At 36.5% G+C, this 16423-nt stretch overlaps 1 protein-coding gene across 2 annotated transcripts; it reads right to left on the minus strand.

Moving 5' to 3' along the window:
• Positions 1 to 241: 241 nt before the first annotated feature.
• Positions 242 to 13391, minus strand: LOC142607861 (uncharacterized). Of its 2 annotated transcripts, XR_012839389.1 has the most exons (13): positions 13179 to 13391; positions 12980 to 13035; positions 12854 to 12887; positions 11693 to 11791; positions 11456 to 11604; positions 10882 to 10920; positions 10646 to 10738; positions 10172 to 10270; positions 4333 to 4434; positions 3448 to 3531; positions 3002 to 3042; positions 687 to 752; positions 242 to 482 (listed from the first exon to the last, which is right to left on the minus strand). XR_012839389.1 is itself a non-coding variant. In XM_075779510.1 (12 exons), exons 1-12 carry the CDS (start codon positions 13258 to 13260, stop codon positions 396 to 398), a joined length of 990 nt encoding a protein of 329 aa, XP_075635625.1. In that variant the 5' UTR covers positions 13261 to 13388; the 3' UTR covers positions 242 to 395. The 2 variants fall into 2 exon arrangements, 1 of the variants encoding a protein (XP_075635625.1); XM_075779510.1 differs by lacking the exon at positions 3002 to 3042 and having other exon boundaries at positions 13179 to 13388.
• Positions 13392 to 16423: the final 3032 nt, after the last annotated feature.

Raw genomic sequence — 16423 nt, forward strand, 5'->3', positions numbered from 1 at the left:
AGGCACTGCGTACTCCTAGGCTCATGCTTGGTTTGAGTCTAAACCGCTTCAAGGGAGATTAAGTACTACACACCCACTTTCGCAAGAAGGAACCGATATGTCGATAAGTTACCATACAAATGGGGAAATTTAAAAAAAAAAACAAAAGATGTAGATCCTTCCGAACGCCACCACACCTATGAGTTGGCCTAGACTGAGTTGAACAGTATTATGAAATTGTGGTCTCCACCAACAAAACAACTACCACCTTCAAAACCATCTTTATCCATTATGGAATTTTATCCGTGTTCTTACATAAATGGACCTAGCCCTATATAGTGTGTTTTTACATGAATTACACAAGTTACGGTAACGCTTGCATTAGTTGGCTATCTAATAGATGGTAGACAAGCTTTCTATGCTGCCTTCTTTTTCCCAAACAGTAAGCTCAATGAATAAGTGTTCCCCTTCTGTGCAGCAGCTTCTACTCGATTTCCACCGATCTACAAGTTATTTTTATCAAGTACTCCATCAAATCAAAGTAAACAATACCGAAAAGTATCCAAAAATTAGATCGGATTAACAAATAAATGACTAAGCATCCAACATATTATTAGTCCACGTGCCGTAGTAGCAGGTACAAATGGTTCTTTTTTATTTCATAAAATATAATACAGAATGTATTGATTTAAAGGTATAGAACATACCTTGTCCATGAGCCAATAGCCAATGGTAGGCATGTACTGCACCAAATACATAACAGCAAGCACAGGCTGCACGAGATAACCAAAAGGATTGAGATTATTAAACAAGGAAATGTCAATGGTAAGAGCAAGGCATAGTTATATGGTTGCACATTCTAAACAAAGCAGAAGTGTGTGTACTCCTACACTTTAACATAAAAAGCAAAGGCACAAAGACATTTTGGAGCATTGTATGATGCCAGTCTTTCATGTCTTGATTAATAGTTTCAATTTTTCAAGTATATTTTATAGTAGTTTGCATTGTCATATTCACAACAGTAGAGCAAATTAGAGTTGTAGAATATTATATATCGCTAGACCATATTCTAACAAAAAGACACCAAAAAATAAAAGGAAGAAAGAAATACAAATAGAGGAGAGTCACCTCAAAAGGAAAAGAGCATAAAATTAATTATGCTGCGTTTGGATGAAGGATTTGTAGGCAGAATTTAGGCCCACCACAGAATTTTAAACTCTTTCAATCAAAATTCCTTGTTTGGGTGCCATAAAGGGAATTCCAAATTTCATGAGAGAAATTTAGCCAGAATTTGGGACCTTCGATTTCTCTTTGCATATTCCACCTCTATAGGCGTTATTTCTAAAATTCTACTATTCTCTCTATTTCTTCATTCAGAGAAACCAGATCTAGAAGACTAGAACCCACCATACCAACATTCTCAATCATGCCCCTCTGCTCCACCCAATCAATGGACCCCACCAACACCTTGGTCCCCAACCAAACCACAACACCCTCATGCTATAAGCCATATCTTCTTCAACACTGCCCTCTCCACAAACAGAGCTTCTAGAAGTTTCGGAGGATTGGATGATGACGCACAAGAAGTTGGCCTGGACGATAACGCATATGTTGCACTTTCTTGAGGTTGAGAGGCATCAGAGTGCCAAAAATAGGAGGTTGTTCTTCTTGTTATTGTTGAAGGTTAAGAGAGATGCGGCGGTTGCTGTAATGGCGTGGTGGCAGATGATTGAGATGGCGCAGTTGTGAGAGGTAAACCTTGATCGTTTTTTTTTTTGATAAGTAGAGAGGTAAACCTTGATTGTTAATTATGCCTAAAGACAACCTCCGATTACAAACAAGAAACAAAAACATAAACTGACGAACATAGGATTCAAAGAACACTTCTTTATTTACTACAGTTGGTTTTGGACATGTAGAATACAAGAATGAAATCTTCTTGAGTGTTCTTCAATTCTACCTGTAAGTTCCAATCTGCTGAGAAGCCTCTCTCTCCAATCATGTTTTTTCTCCTTTACTTTGAATTCCAGAAAAAAACAGAAATTTACTGTCACTCTTCTCCTTTAGATTACAGCAAGAAAAGAAACTTTCCCTTCTCTTTAAATATCATAATTCTTCTCTTTGAGAGCAGTATATGTTAGAGAGATTTCAGTTGAGTTTCAGTACACCTTGTCCCTTAGAAAACTCTCTTTGACAGCAGTATATGCTGGAAAGATTTCAGCAAAAATTGATACACTTTTCTGTCAGGAAAATTCTCTGACAGAAGTATATATTGGGAAATTTTGGCAGATTTTCAGTACTCTTTTTACCTCAAAGGCTCTCTCTCTCTTCATTTGATGTTCAGCCCTATTTATAGGTCATGGGCTGGAAGAAGTTAACCTTCCTTTCCAGCCAATCAAATTGTTATTACCCTGGTGTTTATCCTTATCCAAGTTCTTCCATCACTGATCTATTTCAGTTAGATCAGTCTTCTTAAGTTATAAACACCTTTTAAAGCCTAACAACAAATAGGATTTTAATTCCAGCACATATGTGGAACTTTGTGAAGCCCAATGATGGACTCATCTGGTAGCTGCAGAACCCAGCTATGGGCTTGAAACCAGGCCAAAATCTGTTACCTCTTTGGGCCTTCTAAGGCTAATTTTAAAGCCCAATGCTGCCTCCCTGAAACTATTCCAGCCCAGGCCCTTTGGTCATTTAGGGCAGGACTTGCTTTCCAGCAGTTGAAAATTGGCTGCCAACAATGTTCGGGACCACTCAAACTAGTCAAAGCCACGTAGAAGAAGTTGCAATGTAATGAGTCACTACATAAACAAATAGAATATCTGAAGCTAATTTGCACATGATGCACACAAAGGTGGGAGAGCCTAACATTTCCTTAGAGCAGGATCATATTAGAACAAATTTTCAACCTTAACAGGAACTTTGAAAGTCTAAATGAATATACTTGTAAAGTTGACAACTAGTAGGAGTTGAGGCAGAAAGAAGCTCTATAGAGTTGCCGAGATTTACAATTATGCACCTTTTTGAGAATCAATTACATTGGATCATTGGCATTTTCATCTGGATGCCAAAAACCATATTTCATAATCATCTCAAATATAAGGAAAGAGATAAATCATGCATAACATATTATCATTGCAGTAAATAAGTATTTGTTTTTATCTAGATCAGCAGCAATTCAACTTGATGTCTTCTCTCTGGTAGCAAGTGCATAAACAGCTATCATAAAAACAGCACTAAATTTGCATGTATAGTCTGACTACAATGGATTTTATTTTTACTTTGTTCTTTTCATTTTATTTTTATATTTTCAAGTAGAGCTCTTGCTTTAAGTTTTCCAGGAACTTCTAGATATAGCTGTCTTGTAAACCTAAATCAACCAACTAACAAAGCCGTGGAGAGACATAGTAACATAACCTATATACACATTTTACAGAGGTGAATTGCTAATCGTAAAGCACATACCTGATTTGATATCCAAACTTCCTTTAGACCATGGGAGGCAGCAACAATAGTCAGCTCAGCGCAACGTTCTGATGACACACGCTTCTGTATTAGGAAGGACATAACAAAGATCAACCGAGTCATTTGAACAGACGAATTTAAGATATACATTGCCCATCACCTCAGGTTGGCAGCATAAAAGTGATGAACAATAACGACAAGAACAAATCCAAAAGAAAGAAATACTGTCAGAATGATGTCTACATGTTGCCTACTTGCAAATTGAAAAAGAGACTGAAAAAACAAAACTGAAAAATACTTCAAGCTATGATATTGTCATCACCATATACAAGGATCTCTATAGCTTATGACAGCCGCAACACACTTGCTTAAAAGCATCACTAATCCAATATATTGTACCTTTCATTACGTACCCCCGAGTCCCAGACACATTTATTATAAATATTGATATCTTCCAATAAGCCACCGGCTAATAACCAAATTATAAAGACTTACTTTTTAATTGCTTTTGTCTGTGAAGAGGACCAACTATCATGGATCAATAACTCCGACAGAATGTGACACAACATAAAATAAATCATATTTTTCAGAAGCCTGGAACCTCACACTATATTTTGTGCCTATATTTTGTGCCTTTATAGACTATGAAATGCTCTTTGTTAGAATTCAAACTCATGGAAATTTTGGCGTTGCAGTCAATGCACCATAATCCAATCAATATATAAAATATGCAATTTTTCCCCAATAACTGATATTATCCAACGTCTTACCTTTTGGATTTGGATAAAATTGTAAAATCAATTGAAGGAAGAAGATCCAACACTAGCAAAAATAGAAGTAATTTATTCTTTTAATGTAATAAGTAAAATTACAATAACAACTCACCTCAGGAGAACCCTTGTTTTCTGAGGTTTTTACTCCAGAATTATTTGACGTTTCTATCGGCCCAGGACAGACAACAGTCACCTTAATTCCTTTCTGGAAGAGCTGCAACCATGAAAGAGCAACAAGCATGTAAGAAGAAAGAAAATGAAGAAATTTTAACAACAATAAGCTAACACAATAGTACTAAAAAGTTAATTCAAAAGATCTGAAAACATTAACAACTTAATAACTTTAGTTTTTCATTCTTCATTTCCAATTTTCTTTATGTGAAACCTTAGGTGCTCATTAAGAACAGGATGAAACTGGCCAACAACTGTGGAAGAGAAGATGTTCCTTCTAGAGTACACTCACCCTTGTCAAGTTTTCAGCTTTATCATTCTGATTTCCTTTTTTTTTTAAATCGCAAGATAAATTGGTTCTTAGCTGCCAACTGATGGGACCTTAGATTGTTCTAAAGTCTTCTTTATTTACTCCTGATACAGGGAGGATGGGGAACTGACAAAGATCACATGATTTTGACAAATCAGGTTTGAGCCAGCGAGTGATGATTGCCCTAGAGGGGTTTGGAAGTTAGATTTTCTGCACACTAGAAAAGTCTATAAATCAGGTGACCATCAAAATCAACAATCGCAACCACCCTCCATAAATTGATCTCAAAAATATCAGCCTTTCATCTAGACTTAATGATGGTGGAATCATAACATGGTTAAAGAAATGATATTCTCTTTGGAAGCCTAAGGCTAAGGCAAAGCCCAACAATAAGTGTCCATGGTAGTTAATTAAGTTTTTATATTTTATTTGTTTATTCTTGAAGTCAAGGATATTTTATAAATTTTACAATTGTTGGGTATGGGCCATAGTTATAGGCCATAGGTTTTATTAACGAGTCTCATTTAATTATGGGGCTTTATGAATGGGCTTTGGTTTAATTTATTAAGGTTAAATAGTAGTCCTTGTATTGTTAGGAATCCTAATACTACTAGCACAAGTAAGAGTCTTTATATAAATAGGGTGCTTTGAGCAATAGGCACGTTGGCTTTTGTTGTTTCTTTCTCTTTCTTTCTCTTCTTTATTTCTAAGGTTACCATTCACGTTACTGTTCACGGTTACTGTTCACACAGCCCCTAAACAGCCCTAATTTCTCTCTAATTCTTCATCTTTCCTACCCTAAACCCACCACAACTAAACTTAGAGGAATCCCTAATTTGTCCTACATCAATTTGGTATCAGAGTGAAAATCCTACCACAAGTTCTTTGTGAAAATCTTCTTCAGCCAACTGCTTGATAGAATTCATTAAAAATAACATAAAATAATGGTGACAAATGCAGAATTAGAGTCTCAATTCAAGGCTTTTTCTCAAGATTACGAAGGCACAAAGAAGACTATGAATCTGTTATGTGAGAAGGTGAATTCCATTGAGACAGAATTGGAAGACTTATAAGCCATGAGAGGTGAATTCAATAAGCTGTCTGCAATCGTTCTTGGCAAATTTTCTGCTGAAACCACCTTTGATCAAGACCCCAAGTTCCCCAAATCAGATCCAAGTACAGCCCCTGTATTCCCCTCAAGTTCAATGCCTTTTTCTTCCACAAATTCCTTTGTTCCAAGCACTAGTCAGGTGCCCCCACAGCAAACACAACCCAATGTTGTTTTTCCTCTTCAAGGTGCTGGTTATATGGAAGGAAATCAGCCTTACCATCCATCATCAGTCTGTTCTTATGGGGAGCCTCGATTAACGGATGCAGATAAAGGTGTTATGCTAGAAGTTAGTGATTTTTATGGGGAGGGCAATCCGGAGGTGTTCTTTGATTGGCTACATAGTATTGAAAGCCTTTTCAGATGGTATAGCTTAAGTGAAGAGCGAAAACTCTTTTTTGCAGAAGCTAAACTCAAAGGGACAGCTAGAATATGGTGGGAAAAGTACCAACAAACTCACTATATTGCCATCCGATCGTGGGAAGACATGCGAAGTGCCATGACTCGTTACTTTATACTACCTAATCACAAGCAGCGAGCCCCCTTACAATTTACACAGTTGGTGCAAGGAAGTTCATCAATTGAAGAGTAAACCAACAAATTCTATAGCTTGGCTATGAGATCAGGATTCCTATGGAATGAAGATGCAAGGTTTGAATCCTAATATTTCTTCGGGTTTGGCTGCATGTAGGCTTTATACTATGGCGGATGCAATTCAAATTGCATACCAAATGGAAGAGGAGATTAAAAAGAAGGCCTTAATCAGCATTAAGCAATATTAGAGGTGAGAGAACAATTGTGGATGTTAATTAGGAGAAGTCTATTGATAAGTTTCAAGGTAATTCTAATCAACCAAACAAGAATGTTCGTTCTAATACTTCTACATCACAAGGGAGTAGTTCTAATTATAGAGGAAAGTGCTTTAATTGTGGAGGTTTTGGCCATATGTCTTTTCAATGTCCTTCAAAACTAGTTCCTGTGCTTGAAAAGGATAGTCCTAGTCAAGAGGCAATCATGGGATCCAAGCAACATGATATTCAAGAGGAGATTTGTGAACCTCTCAATGCTAACTTGAAAGAGAATGTTGAAGACCCAGATCTGGCTGATGTGGATATGCTGAACATTGACGACTTAGATCTTAATGATGAGGGTATGCTAGGCATCATTTGTCCACTTCTTACAGCATTTAACCAAGATGTTCAAGTGAATGAAGACTGTAATCATAGGGGAAAGGTTTTCAAACTCGAGTTAATTGCAAGAAACAAATATGTTCTTTGGTAATTGGCACTGGGAGTTGTATAAATGCAATATCTGAAGATGCAGTGCAGAAATTGGGATTGAAATTAGAGCCTCTCGAATCTAGGGTCGCCGCACCCGCACTGAATTCGTCCCAACGCGGCGTCCGGCGTCCGACGAGCCGATAAGCCCTTTTTTTTTCCGATTCGCGCCGATTCAGACCGAAACCGGCTGATTTGGCTCGATTCCGGCAGAAACGGAAGCCAATCTGGCCGAAAAGGCCGCGAAAACAGGCCAATTCCAGCCGAAATGGGCAGCTGACTGCCATTCTTCTGCTTGGGAATTAGAAAATGAGTAAAGGAACCTTCTTGAAATGTGGTTTTTTATTTACAATTACCAAAAATATTGATTTTATTAAAAACAAATCATAAATAATTGTTTTTTAATAATAAACTTTACCCTTTATTTGAATTTTTTTATATATAAAATATTAAATTCACTATATAAAAATATTTTTAATAATTTTTTAATCGCCGCACCTCACTGCACCTGCACCCTACTTTTTCAAAAATTGCCGAGTCCTACACCCGCATCCACAGCCGAATCCAAAAACGCACCCGTGCTTCATAGATGTGCTGCCCCTTAAGCCTTGTCACATAATTTCGGGTTGGCCATGGATATGGGATCGCGATGCACTCCATGCTGGACATGCCAATACTTATTCTTTTGTTGAAGGCAACAAGAAGTACACTCACATGTGCAAGAGACATGCCAAACTTGAAGTTAAAGAAGAGTTCCTTATTTGGAAAATTGTGCCTTCTAATGGCATTCTTGGTCCAGCTCCTAACTCGACGGAGTTGAGTTATTTTCAGAGGGGGAGAGTTGATGGCAGAATCATAACATAGTTATAGAGAGGATATTCTCTTTGGAAGCCTAAGGCTAAGGCAAAGCCCAAGAATAAGTGTCCATGGTAGTTAATTAAGCTTCTATATTTTATTTGGTTATTCTTGAAGTCAGGATATTTTAATAATTTTACAATTGTTGGGTATGGGCCATAGTTATAGGCCATAGGTTTTATTAGTGAGTCTTATTCAATTATGTGCCTTTATGTATGGGCTTTGGTTTAATTTATTAGGGTAAAATAGTAGTCCTTGTACTATTAGGAATCCTAATACTACTAGTACAAGTAAGAGTAAGAGTCTTTATATATTAGGAATCCTAATACTACTAGTACAAGTAAGTCTTTATATTTATAGGGTGCTCACTGTATTAAAGGGGAGAATGAGTTGATTAATAAAACTTAGTGTTTTGAGCAATAGGCACGTTGGCCTTTGTTGTTTTTTTCTCTTTCTTTCTTTTCTCTTCTTTCTTTCTAGGGTTACTGTTCACGTTACTGTTACTGGTCACAAGTATTGTTCACACAGCCCCTAAACAGCCCTAACTTCTCTCTAATTCTTCATCTTTCCTACCTTAAGCCCACCATAACTAAACATAGACAAATCCCTAATTTGCCCTACATCACTTGGACGAAAATCATATATTGAGTTTAGCATCCTCACATTTATGTCAGAGGATTCAACAACTCAAAATTTCCTGCCAATCTTTGAGACAGTAATATACTAGAATTTAGACTTCTTTCAATCTTTCTCAAGTAGCCATTATCACGGTTATGATCCTAGTGTCTCACATAGATTAAGTGTAAGCTTAACCATGTGTTCATAAGCTTTTGGATACCCTTTCCTTGCAAGTCAGTTTTCAAGGGTGAGTTCTATTCATGAATTCCTAACATTTGGTATCAAAGCCAACTACCACCTCAAGTAATCGGGCGTAGCTCATTAAGTATGAGAGCAAATGAGTTGCGGCTTCGTAGTCAAATCCCAAAGGGGGTGACATAGAGGCTAGATTAAAATAACTGATAGGTGAGTGGAGCCACCAAAAGAGAAAGGGCTACCATTGGGTTAGAGTCACTAGAGTGAGCCATCATGGACGTCGGCTGCGAAGCGAAGTGGCATGTTATGATCCTAGTGTCTCACATGGATTAAGTGTAAGCTTAACCATGTGTTTTTATAAGTTCTTGGGCACCCTCCCCTTGCAAGCCGGTTTTTAAGAGTGAATTCTACCCATGGGTTCCTAACATCAGGACCACTAGTTAAAATGCAATTTCAAACATATTGAGAGGCATTGCTGTGCGGAATATAAAACAACATCAAATGCTCTAATGTAGTACTTTAACATTTTGTATTGAGTGTTTCTCAATTCACTATTCTATGTATCTCTCTATATGTAATTGCTTGTCCTTTTTGAATCACATCAAGTGGTCAGATATTTGGTTTCTAGGGTTTCTTTCATCTCTACTATCCCAATTTGTTTGAAGCTTTGAGGCTTGTTGTGTGGGGTTCTAGGATTTTATGATATCTCTTTTATTCGAATACCCATTTTAAGAGATCGGTAAAAATTTTATTTTTCTTGAGTTTTTATGTGCTCACCATTCCTAGGTTTAATGAGGTTCCTAGCCTCAATATTGAAATCAGTTATTGTTTTCAAATTATATTATTTGTTGAAGCTTGAAAGAAAGCTGGTTCTTTATGGTCGTGAAAATTTTTAATTGGGATGAGTGTTGGTAGTCAAAATGAAAAATCAAAAACTTTGGTTCAGTACCAAAAACCCCCTCCAAACCAATCAACCAACCAAAACAATTTCACCCCTAGAAAATGCATTGAAATCAAAGTTAACCTGAATTAGTAAAAATTTTCATGAATAACTAATTACTATAGCCCATCTAGCTCACATTTTTAATAGGTGAATACATTTCACTCAATTTTATCAGATCTCACCCTTCCCTTATAAGGGGAAAGGGATACCATTTGGTACAAAAACCATCAGAATAGTACCATTTAGCTCATAACATTCAAACTAGAATAGGTATCTCACAATCTCAACCCTGGGCAACCTACAAATCACTGACAACTGTAGTCATTCAACATGTTTTAGTTGAAAGTCAGAGATCACAAATTTATAGTTGAAGCACCAAATGTAACTTGAATTTTTTTTTCTTTTTTGGGTAAGTATCCTTTCTTTGCTTGTAACTTGAATTCTTATGTCTCAAGAAAGAAGTTATAATTATACCTCGGAGCGCAAGGTGTGAAAGTATCCATTTAGAGCATATTTAGAGGCGGAGTATATGGCCTGACCTGGTGCAGGTGTCTTTCCTGCAGCACTGCTCATCTGCATGTTTAAGCAAATATCATAACAAAACAATAATAGAAGAGTGAAAGGGGGAAAGGAAAATAAAATAACTGGGATTCAGCTCTCTATAATCAGTTAACCTGCTTATCAACTAGCAAAACCCAGACAGATCCTGAGTCATACTTAGTAAACACAAACAAACAATTCTAACTAATCTTGGAAAATATATTATCTGCAATAGTTTATTTCTGAGAGCATGCCAAGGTCCCTGCTTAATTGATAATCCAGCTACTCAAAGACAAGGGGCATGTCTCAAAATATTAAGTAAATATCCATCCAATATATTTCTTATAATGAAATGACAGCATTTTGGAACCAACATTTGATAATATAAAACAACTAGTTTCCACATACCACAACAAAATGACCCTTCCCCCGCTTCAGCATGAAAGGCACCAGGAACCGTGTGAGAGAGATTGTCCCCAGAACATTTACATTGAATGTTGCCTACTTGCACAAGAGAGTAATATGATAACTTTCAGAAGAGTGATACAAATGGAATGGCACCAAAAGAAATTTAGTAACCATGATCATCTTGATAATTAAACTCAAACCACTGGGTATAAATATCAGTGGCATTCTTTTGATACCTTAACACTATCCTCAGTGACATCCAAAGCTGACGTTTTCTGCCAAAACAATAATATATAAAACAAATGATAAACATATATATAGATTAACGTTGTTGGCTCAACATAAAGTCATTCTTTGCTCATAATGCATCAAAGCCACCTTACTGGCCTAGGAAATGGAACTGCTTTTCACAAGAAGCAAATTGGCAAGCAATTGTATGCATGCTTTAATGACATAAAAATGTTCTTACTTGTGGTATTTGCTGTTGTAAATACTGCATGTTTAGCTTACAGCTTATTACTCAAATTACAACTACCAACGGCATTAACATACCAATAAAATAGGCCAATCCCTTAGTATGATATATACAATAGTTAGGATTCACAAATCAAAATTACTTGTGCTTATTTTGCCAATTGGAAAAACTATATTTAAACATATAATTTTAGAAAATTTCAGGTTATCCTAATGCGTGCAGCATAGGAAAATTGTCAAGTGTAAATACAGTAGATCTTTTATCAAGAAAGTAAGCAGCATCCATTTAGCTTTGCAATGAAATTTGAAGGAAAATAAAAGCAATATCTCACATACAGGACGCTCAAAAGCTGCATTATGGATCATATAATCAACACCAGAACCAGGGAAAATGGATTCTGCTTTCTCCACAGCTGCTTTGAGGGAATCTTCCCCAGATGTCAAGTCCAATGGTAAAATCTTCACTTCATCAGGTGCATGTTTACCTGCGGGCATGCTAGCCACATTTTAAGTAAGGGGTGCAATATTTAAAATATTTGACAGCTTACATAAAGATTCAGTGAAAGGACATACCAATGAGCTTACTCTTGACTCGCTCCAATTCAGCTTCATTTCGTGCCGAAAGAATGAGCTTGGCACCTAATCTAGCAAGCTGCTTAGCAAGAATCTCTCCTTCACACACAACATTAAGAGGGAAAAATAAATGATATATTTTATGTGAAAACAACAATTGGCGGACACCAAAATTCAATACGGCAATTATAAAAGTAACAAGGATGCCACAATGTGACCTCAACATGTCAACAGCATACAAAAGGAACAGAAGATGAGTCCTGAATAGACTCTGACTACTAATATATAATTCTCCTATTGCAATATACAATTTACAAGAAGGAAAAAAAGAAAAAGAAAAAGAACTCAATGAGAAAAAGAAAAAGATATCCATAACATATCTTTGAATCTTAGTGAACATAAATGAAAACAAGAATCACCAGAAACAAGAAAATTAATTGGAAAAACTATAGGAATTTATTTTTTGTAATGGTCAACATTCACCAAATTAGATAAATCACCACCAATGTTTAGGGACCACCTTCAAGCCATTAATATTAGAACATCAAAACTAGGTTAGTTTCATCATATTACCAATGAAACTAATGTAACAAAATTTGCTTCTCTACTTATTACAACGAACAATATCACCATAATCACCAACAGTAGTTCAATACTTACACAAATATTTGAAATACTGTTGTAACTAAAGTAGCTGCCATCATCATGATAGTAGCCATAAAAACCAATGGTGATAATAACGACAATAAAAGCCACTGGTGAAAATTTCAAAGCTTCCATGAATACATACATACATATATATATATATACATATATGTGAACAGTCTATTCTTGACATTAAAATCTTTCTTTTTCTGTACTCTCCTTGATTGGAGTGTAGTTTTGCCTTTTTATACTTGTTTTTCTCTCTCCCATCTTATCAACTGTTGTAATCTGGGCTCTTGATTTGTGCCACTCTAGTACACTTCCAGTGTACTTGATTGGTTTTTTTAATAAAATTTCTTAAGTTACTTATCAAAAAAAAAAAAAAAGGTCAAAACCATCAACATGAACATCCATCCAAGCATCACCATAAAAAACATCTATTGCTGCATAAATTCAAGAAAGAGCAAATCATATTTGTCATTGTTTCACAATACATAAGATTAAAAACTCGCATACCAATTCCACGGCTAGCTCCAGTAATCCAAACAACCTGAAAAGAACAACTAAACATATTATTTCAAGTACAAAAATAACACAAAGTGTAAGAAATGAGAAAATGTTGAAAAATCAGAATTGGGTAACCTTATCTTCAATCTCTTCACGCTTTACATGTTTTTTAGATACCAAAGTGAAATCCCCTAAAGAAAAAAAAAACAAAAACCCATGAATTAATTTCAACAGCCAAATTGAATTAACACACGAAGCACAGAGAGAGAGAGAGAGAGAGAGAGAGAGAAAGAGCGAGAGAGAGAAAATGGTTTTGTGGGTTTTGAATAATTACCATCAGCAGTGACTAATTTGAATAGAAGGAAGAGAAAGAGAAAGAGAACAATGAAGAAGAGGAGGGAAAGCAATATGCCCATGTTAAAAACGCGTTAAGGGTTAGAAGTTAGAAGAGGAGGAGTGAACAGTTAGATATTTGATGGCTTGACGATGCTCTCTTGCTTTTGTCGCTCAAACTCTGAGGTAATTTGCACGCTAGCATTAGTGAGGCAAACAATAGCTGTTTTGGAAGGTCGTTCTAGCATCGATGTTTAAGTGACGCCAAAATGCACGTCAGTGAAAAAATGTCATAAAAATATGTGTTATGTTGTTAAAATAACGAAAACGGTTGCTTAAATAACACAACCAAACAGACCCAAGTTGACATGCGTTTGAAACTAAATTGCAAACTAACATCTCGTGTTAAAGGCTCGATTTCCATCTAAACATTGAGGCTCAAAGACGCGAGTTCCATTTTTTGATGTGAAAGTTTAATGCCACATGGATCTCGAGTCTTATAGACTCAAGTTTTAAAAAAGCAAAACCGAGTCTTTAAGACTCAATTTACGTCGGGCTAAATTTATAAACACACAGATCACTGCCTCTAACACTCCTTAGTTCTCATTGCCTTACTGCACACTCACCCATAACACTCCTCATTGCCTCTAACACCCCTCAATGCCTCACTGCTCACTCACCCATAACACCAACTCTTCTCACACCACACTGCCTCTCTCTGTCAGAGCTCCTCCCTCTCAACAAATTTACATCTCAGGTAAGGGTTTAGTTTTATTGTCACTGCAGTTGGGTATTATTTATTGTTGGGTGTGGGTTAAAGACTTTGCCTATTTATTTGGTAGATACTTAACCAAACTTAAGTTAAGATACCATGATATTGTGAATATATACAACTTTGTTTTGTTAGTGTAAATATTTTGAGTATTTATTTGCATGGGTTTTGTTAGCAAAATTTATTCATCATTTTTAGTAATGTTAGGCTCTTATCTAGAATGTGTTTCTATCATGATCTTACAAGGATTTTGGCTTTTTTTTTTTTTTTTATTGGGTATGAAATGGGTAGTCTTAGCATGACAAAAAAAGGATTTGTATGAAATGGGTAGTCTTATTAGAACTAATTTGAAGACATTTTTTTTGTCTAACGTACGAATGTGTAATGAAATTCATGCCCTTTGAATGAATTGGAATTTGTACCTTGAGTAGAGAAGATGTTGTACACTTTGACTAGATAAAATGTTTTGTAACTAACATAGTACACTTGACTCTAACAGATTCACAATGACTGTAATTGATATAATCCTATACTACGGTGGGTTGCTTAACAATGTCAATGCAAACAAGGGATTGCCATTTGAAGGGTAGGGTATAAAGTGCTATTATACTCAAATTGATCATAAGTTGAAGACCCTTGATGAATTGAAGAGGATAGTTATGGAAGAATTGTGTGTGAATTCTGCTGTATACAACATACAAATTACTTATCGTTCTCCACATGAAGTCCTCAAGCACCGGATTAATTATAAATATATGGCGATAGAAGCGAATAAACATGTAAAGATCATATTTGACAAGATGGAGAGAATAACCCAAGTAAGTGCTATTGAGTTGTACATAAAGTTAGAGCCATGTACAAAAGTTGGTATCGAGGAAAACCAACAAACAACCACAAGTTTACAATTTACAGTTCCAGATGCTCAATATGAGCATTTTGCACATGTAGAGAATGATGATGATGATGATGATGATGATGTTGACAATGACTATGTTGATGAGACTGTCATTAATGGTGAAGATTTTGTCAATAGAAATGAGTATGAAGAGAGGATTGAACGAGGCAACTTTGAGAGAGATGTTGATAACCATGAAATTGAACCCAATGTTCATGACGATGAGATATTTGATTGTGGTGAAACTAATGTAGACAATGTTATTAGTGTCTAAAATATTACGAACACAATCCCTGCCTACGCAGCTTCTGCCTTGTCATTCTCTACAAATACTTGGGCAAATATAGTTGATCCTTCAAATATTGAGATACTATTTGTTTCTACTTGGAAAGAGGGGATGAATTTTAGCAAAGGGTTGACTTTTACCAATGAAGTGGAGGTGAAGTGCACATTAACAATTTATGTCCTCAAGGAAGACAAACATTTTGTGATCAGTAGGTTGACGAAGGTGAAACTTTGTGTGAAATGCGTGGATGAGTCATGCAACTGGTGTGTTGCGACATTCATGAAACCCAAATTCCACGGACTATGGATGGTCACCGTGTATGTGGGTCCTCACAGATGTATACCGATTGGGTTTCAAAAAGATGGTAGAATGATGGATTCTAATTTTATTATATCAGACATCCTTAAGAAGTTAGGCGAGGATGACACTACCCCAATTAAGCATCTTAGATCTATCATGGAGTTGAAATATCATAGCCATAAGCCTTCTTTCTATAAGGTATGGGATGCGAAACAAAAGGCGATTGGGAAGATATTTGGGATTGGGGAGAGTCTTCTCAAAGGTTGCAAAAGTTGCTACTGGCATATGTTGATCAGGATCTGGATACCCGGGTGTTCTACCATACCATACCCACCAGTGTAGATGACACTAGATTTTTGCATTATGTGTTTTGGTCTTTTGCTTCATGCATTGATGGATTCAAATATTGCAAGCCGGTTGTCATTATTGATGGGACCTATTCATACGGTAAATATCAAGGAAAGTAGTTGATCGCAATGGCAATCGATGCTGACAACAAGTTATTCCCTCTTACCTTTTCCGTTGTGGATATTGAGTCGAGGTCCAGTCGAGGGTGGTTTTTAGAATGTCTCAGAGGTACAATAGGGGATGTCATACCTGCCGAGAGCATTTGCATAATTTCTGACTGACATATTGGTATAAATAACGCCATTGCAACTTGGCCTAGGGATGAAAATGGAAGAACACAGGTGATGATGCAAAGAAAATCAGTAGGCTGGATGCTTCGGACTTGAAAGGACTACTGGTTCTTTCTGCGGCCTGAAAAAAGAAAAGCGAATCAAAGGCGACCGGGGCTGCCGGCCGAAAACCCTCCGATGGTGAAGTTAGTTTTTCTCTCCATGTTATGAGTTCCAACTTTTTTGGTGTAAAAAATGATCGTACCTTGGCCTTGTCTGAAACAGCCCTTTTATAGTGTTCTCACAAGCGGTTATCAAGATTGGAACCTCCCCTAGATTCGAGGAGAGGTAGGAATCAAGTGTAACTTGCATAACC

The sequence above is a fragment of the Castanea sativa genome, chromosome 8 (assembly GCF_040712315.1).
Source record: "Castanea sativa cultivar Marrone di Chiusa Pesio chromosome 8, ASM4071231v1".
NCBI lineage: Eukaryota > Viridiplantae > Streptophyta > Magnoliopsida > Fagales > Fagaceae > Castanea > Castanea sativa.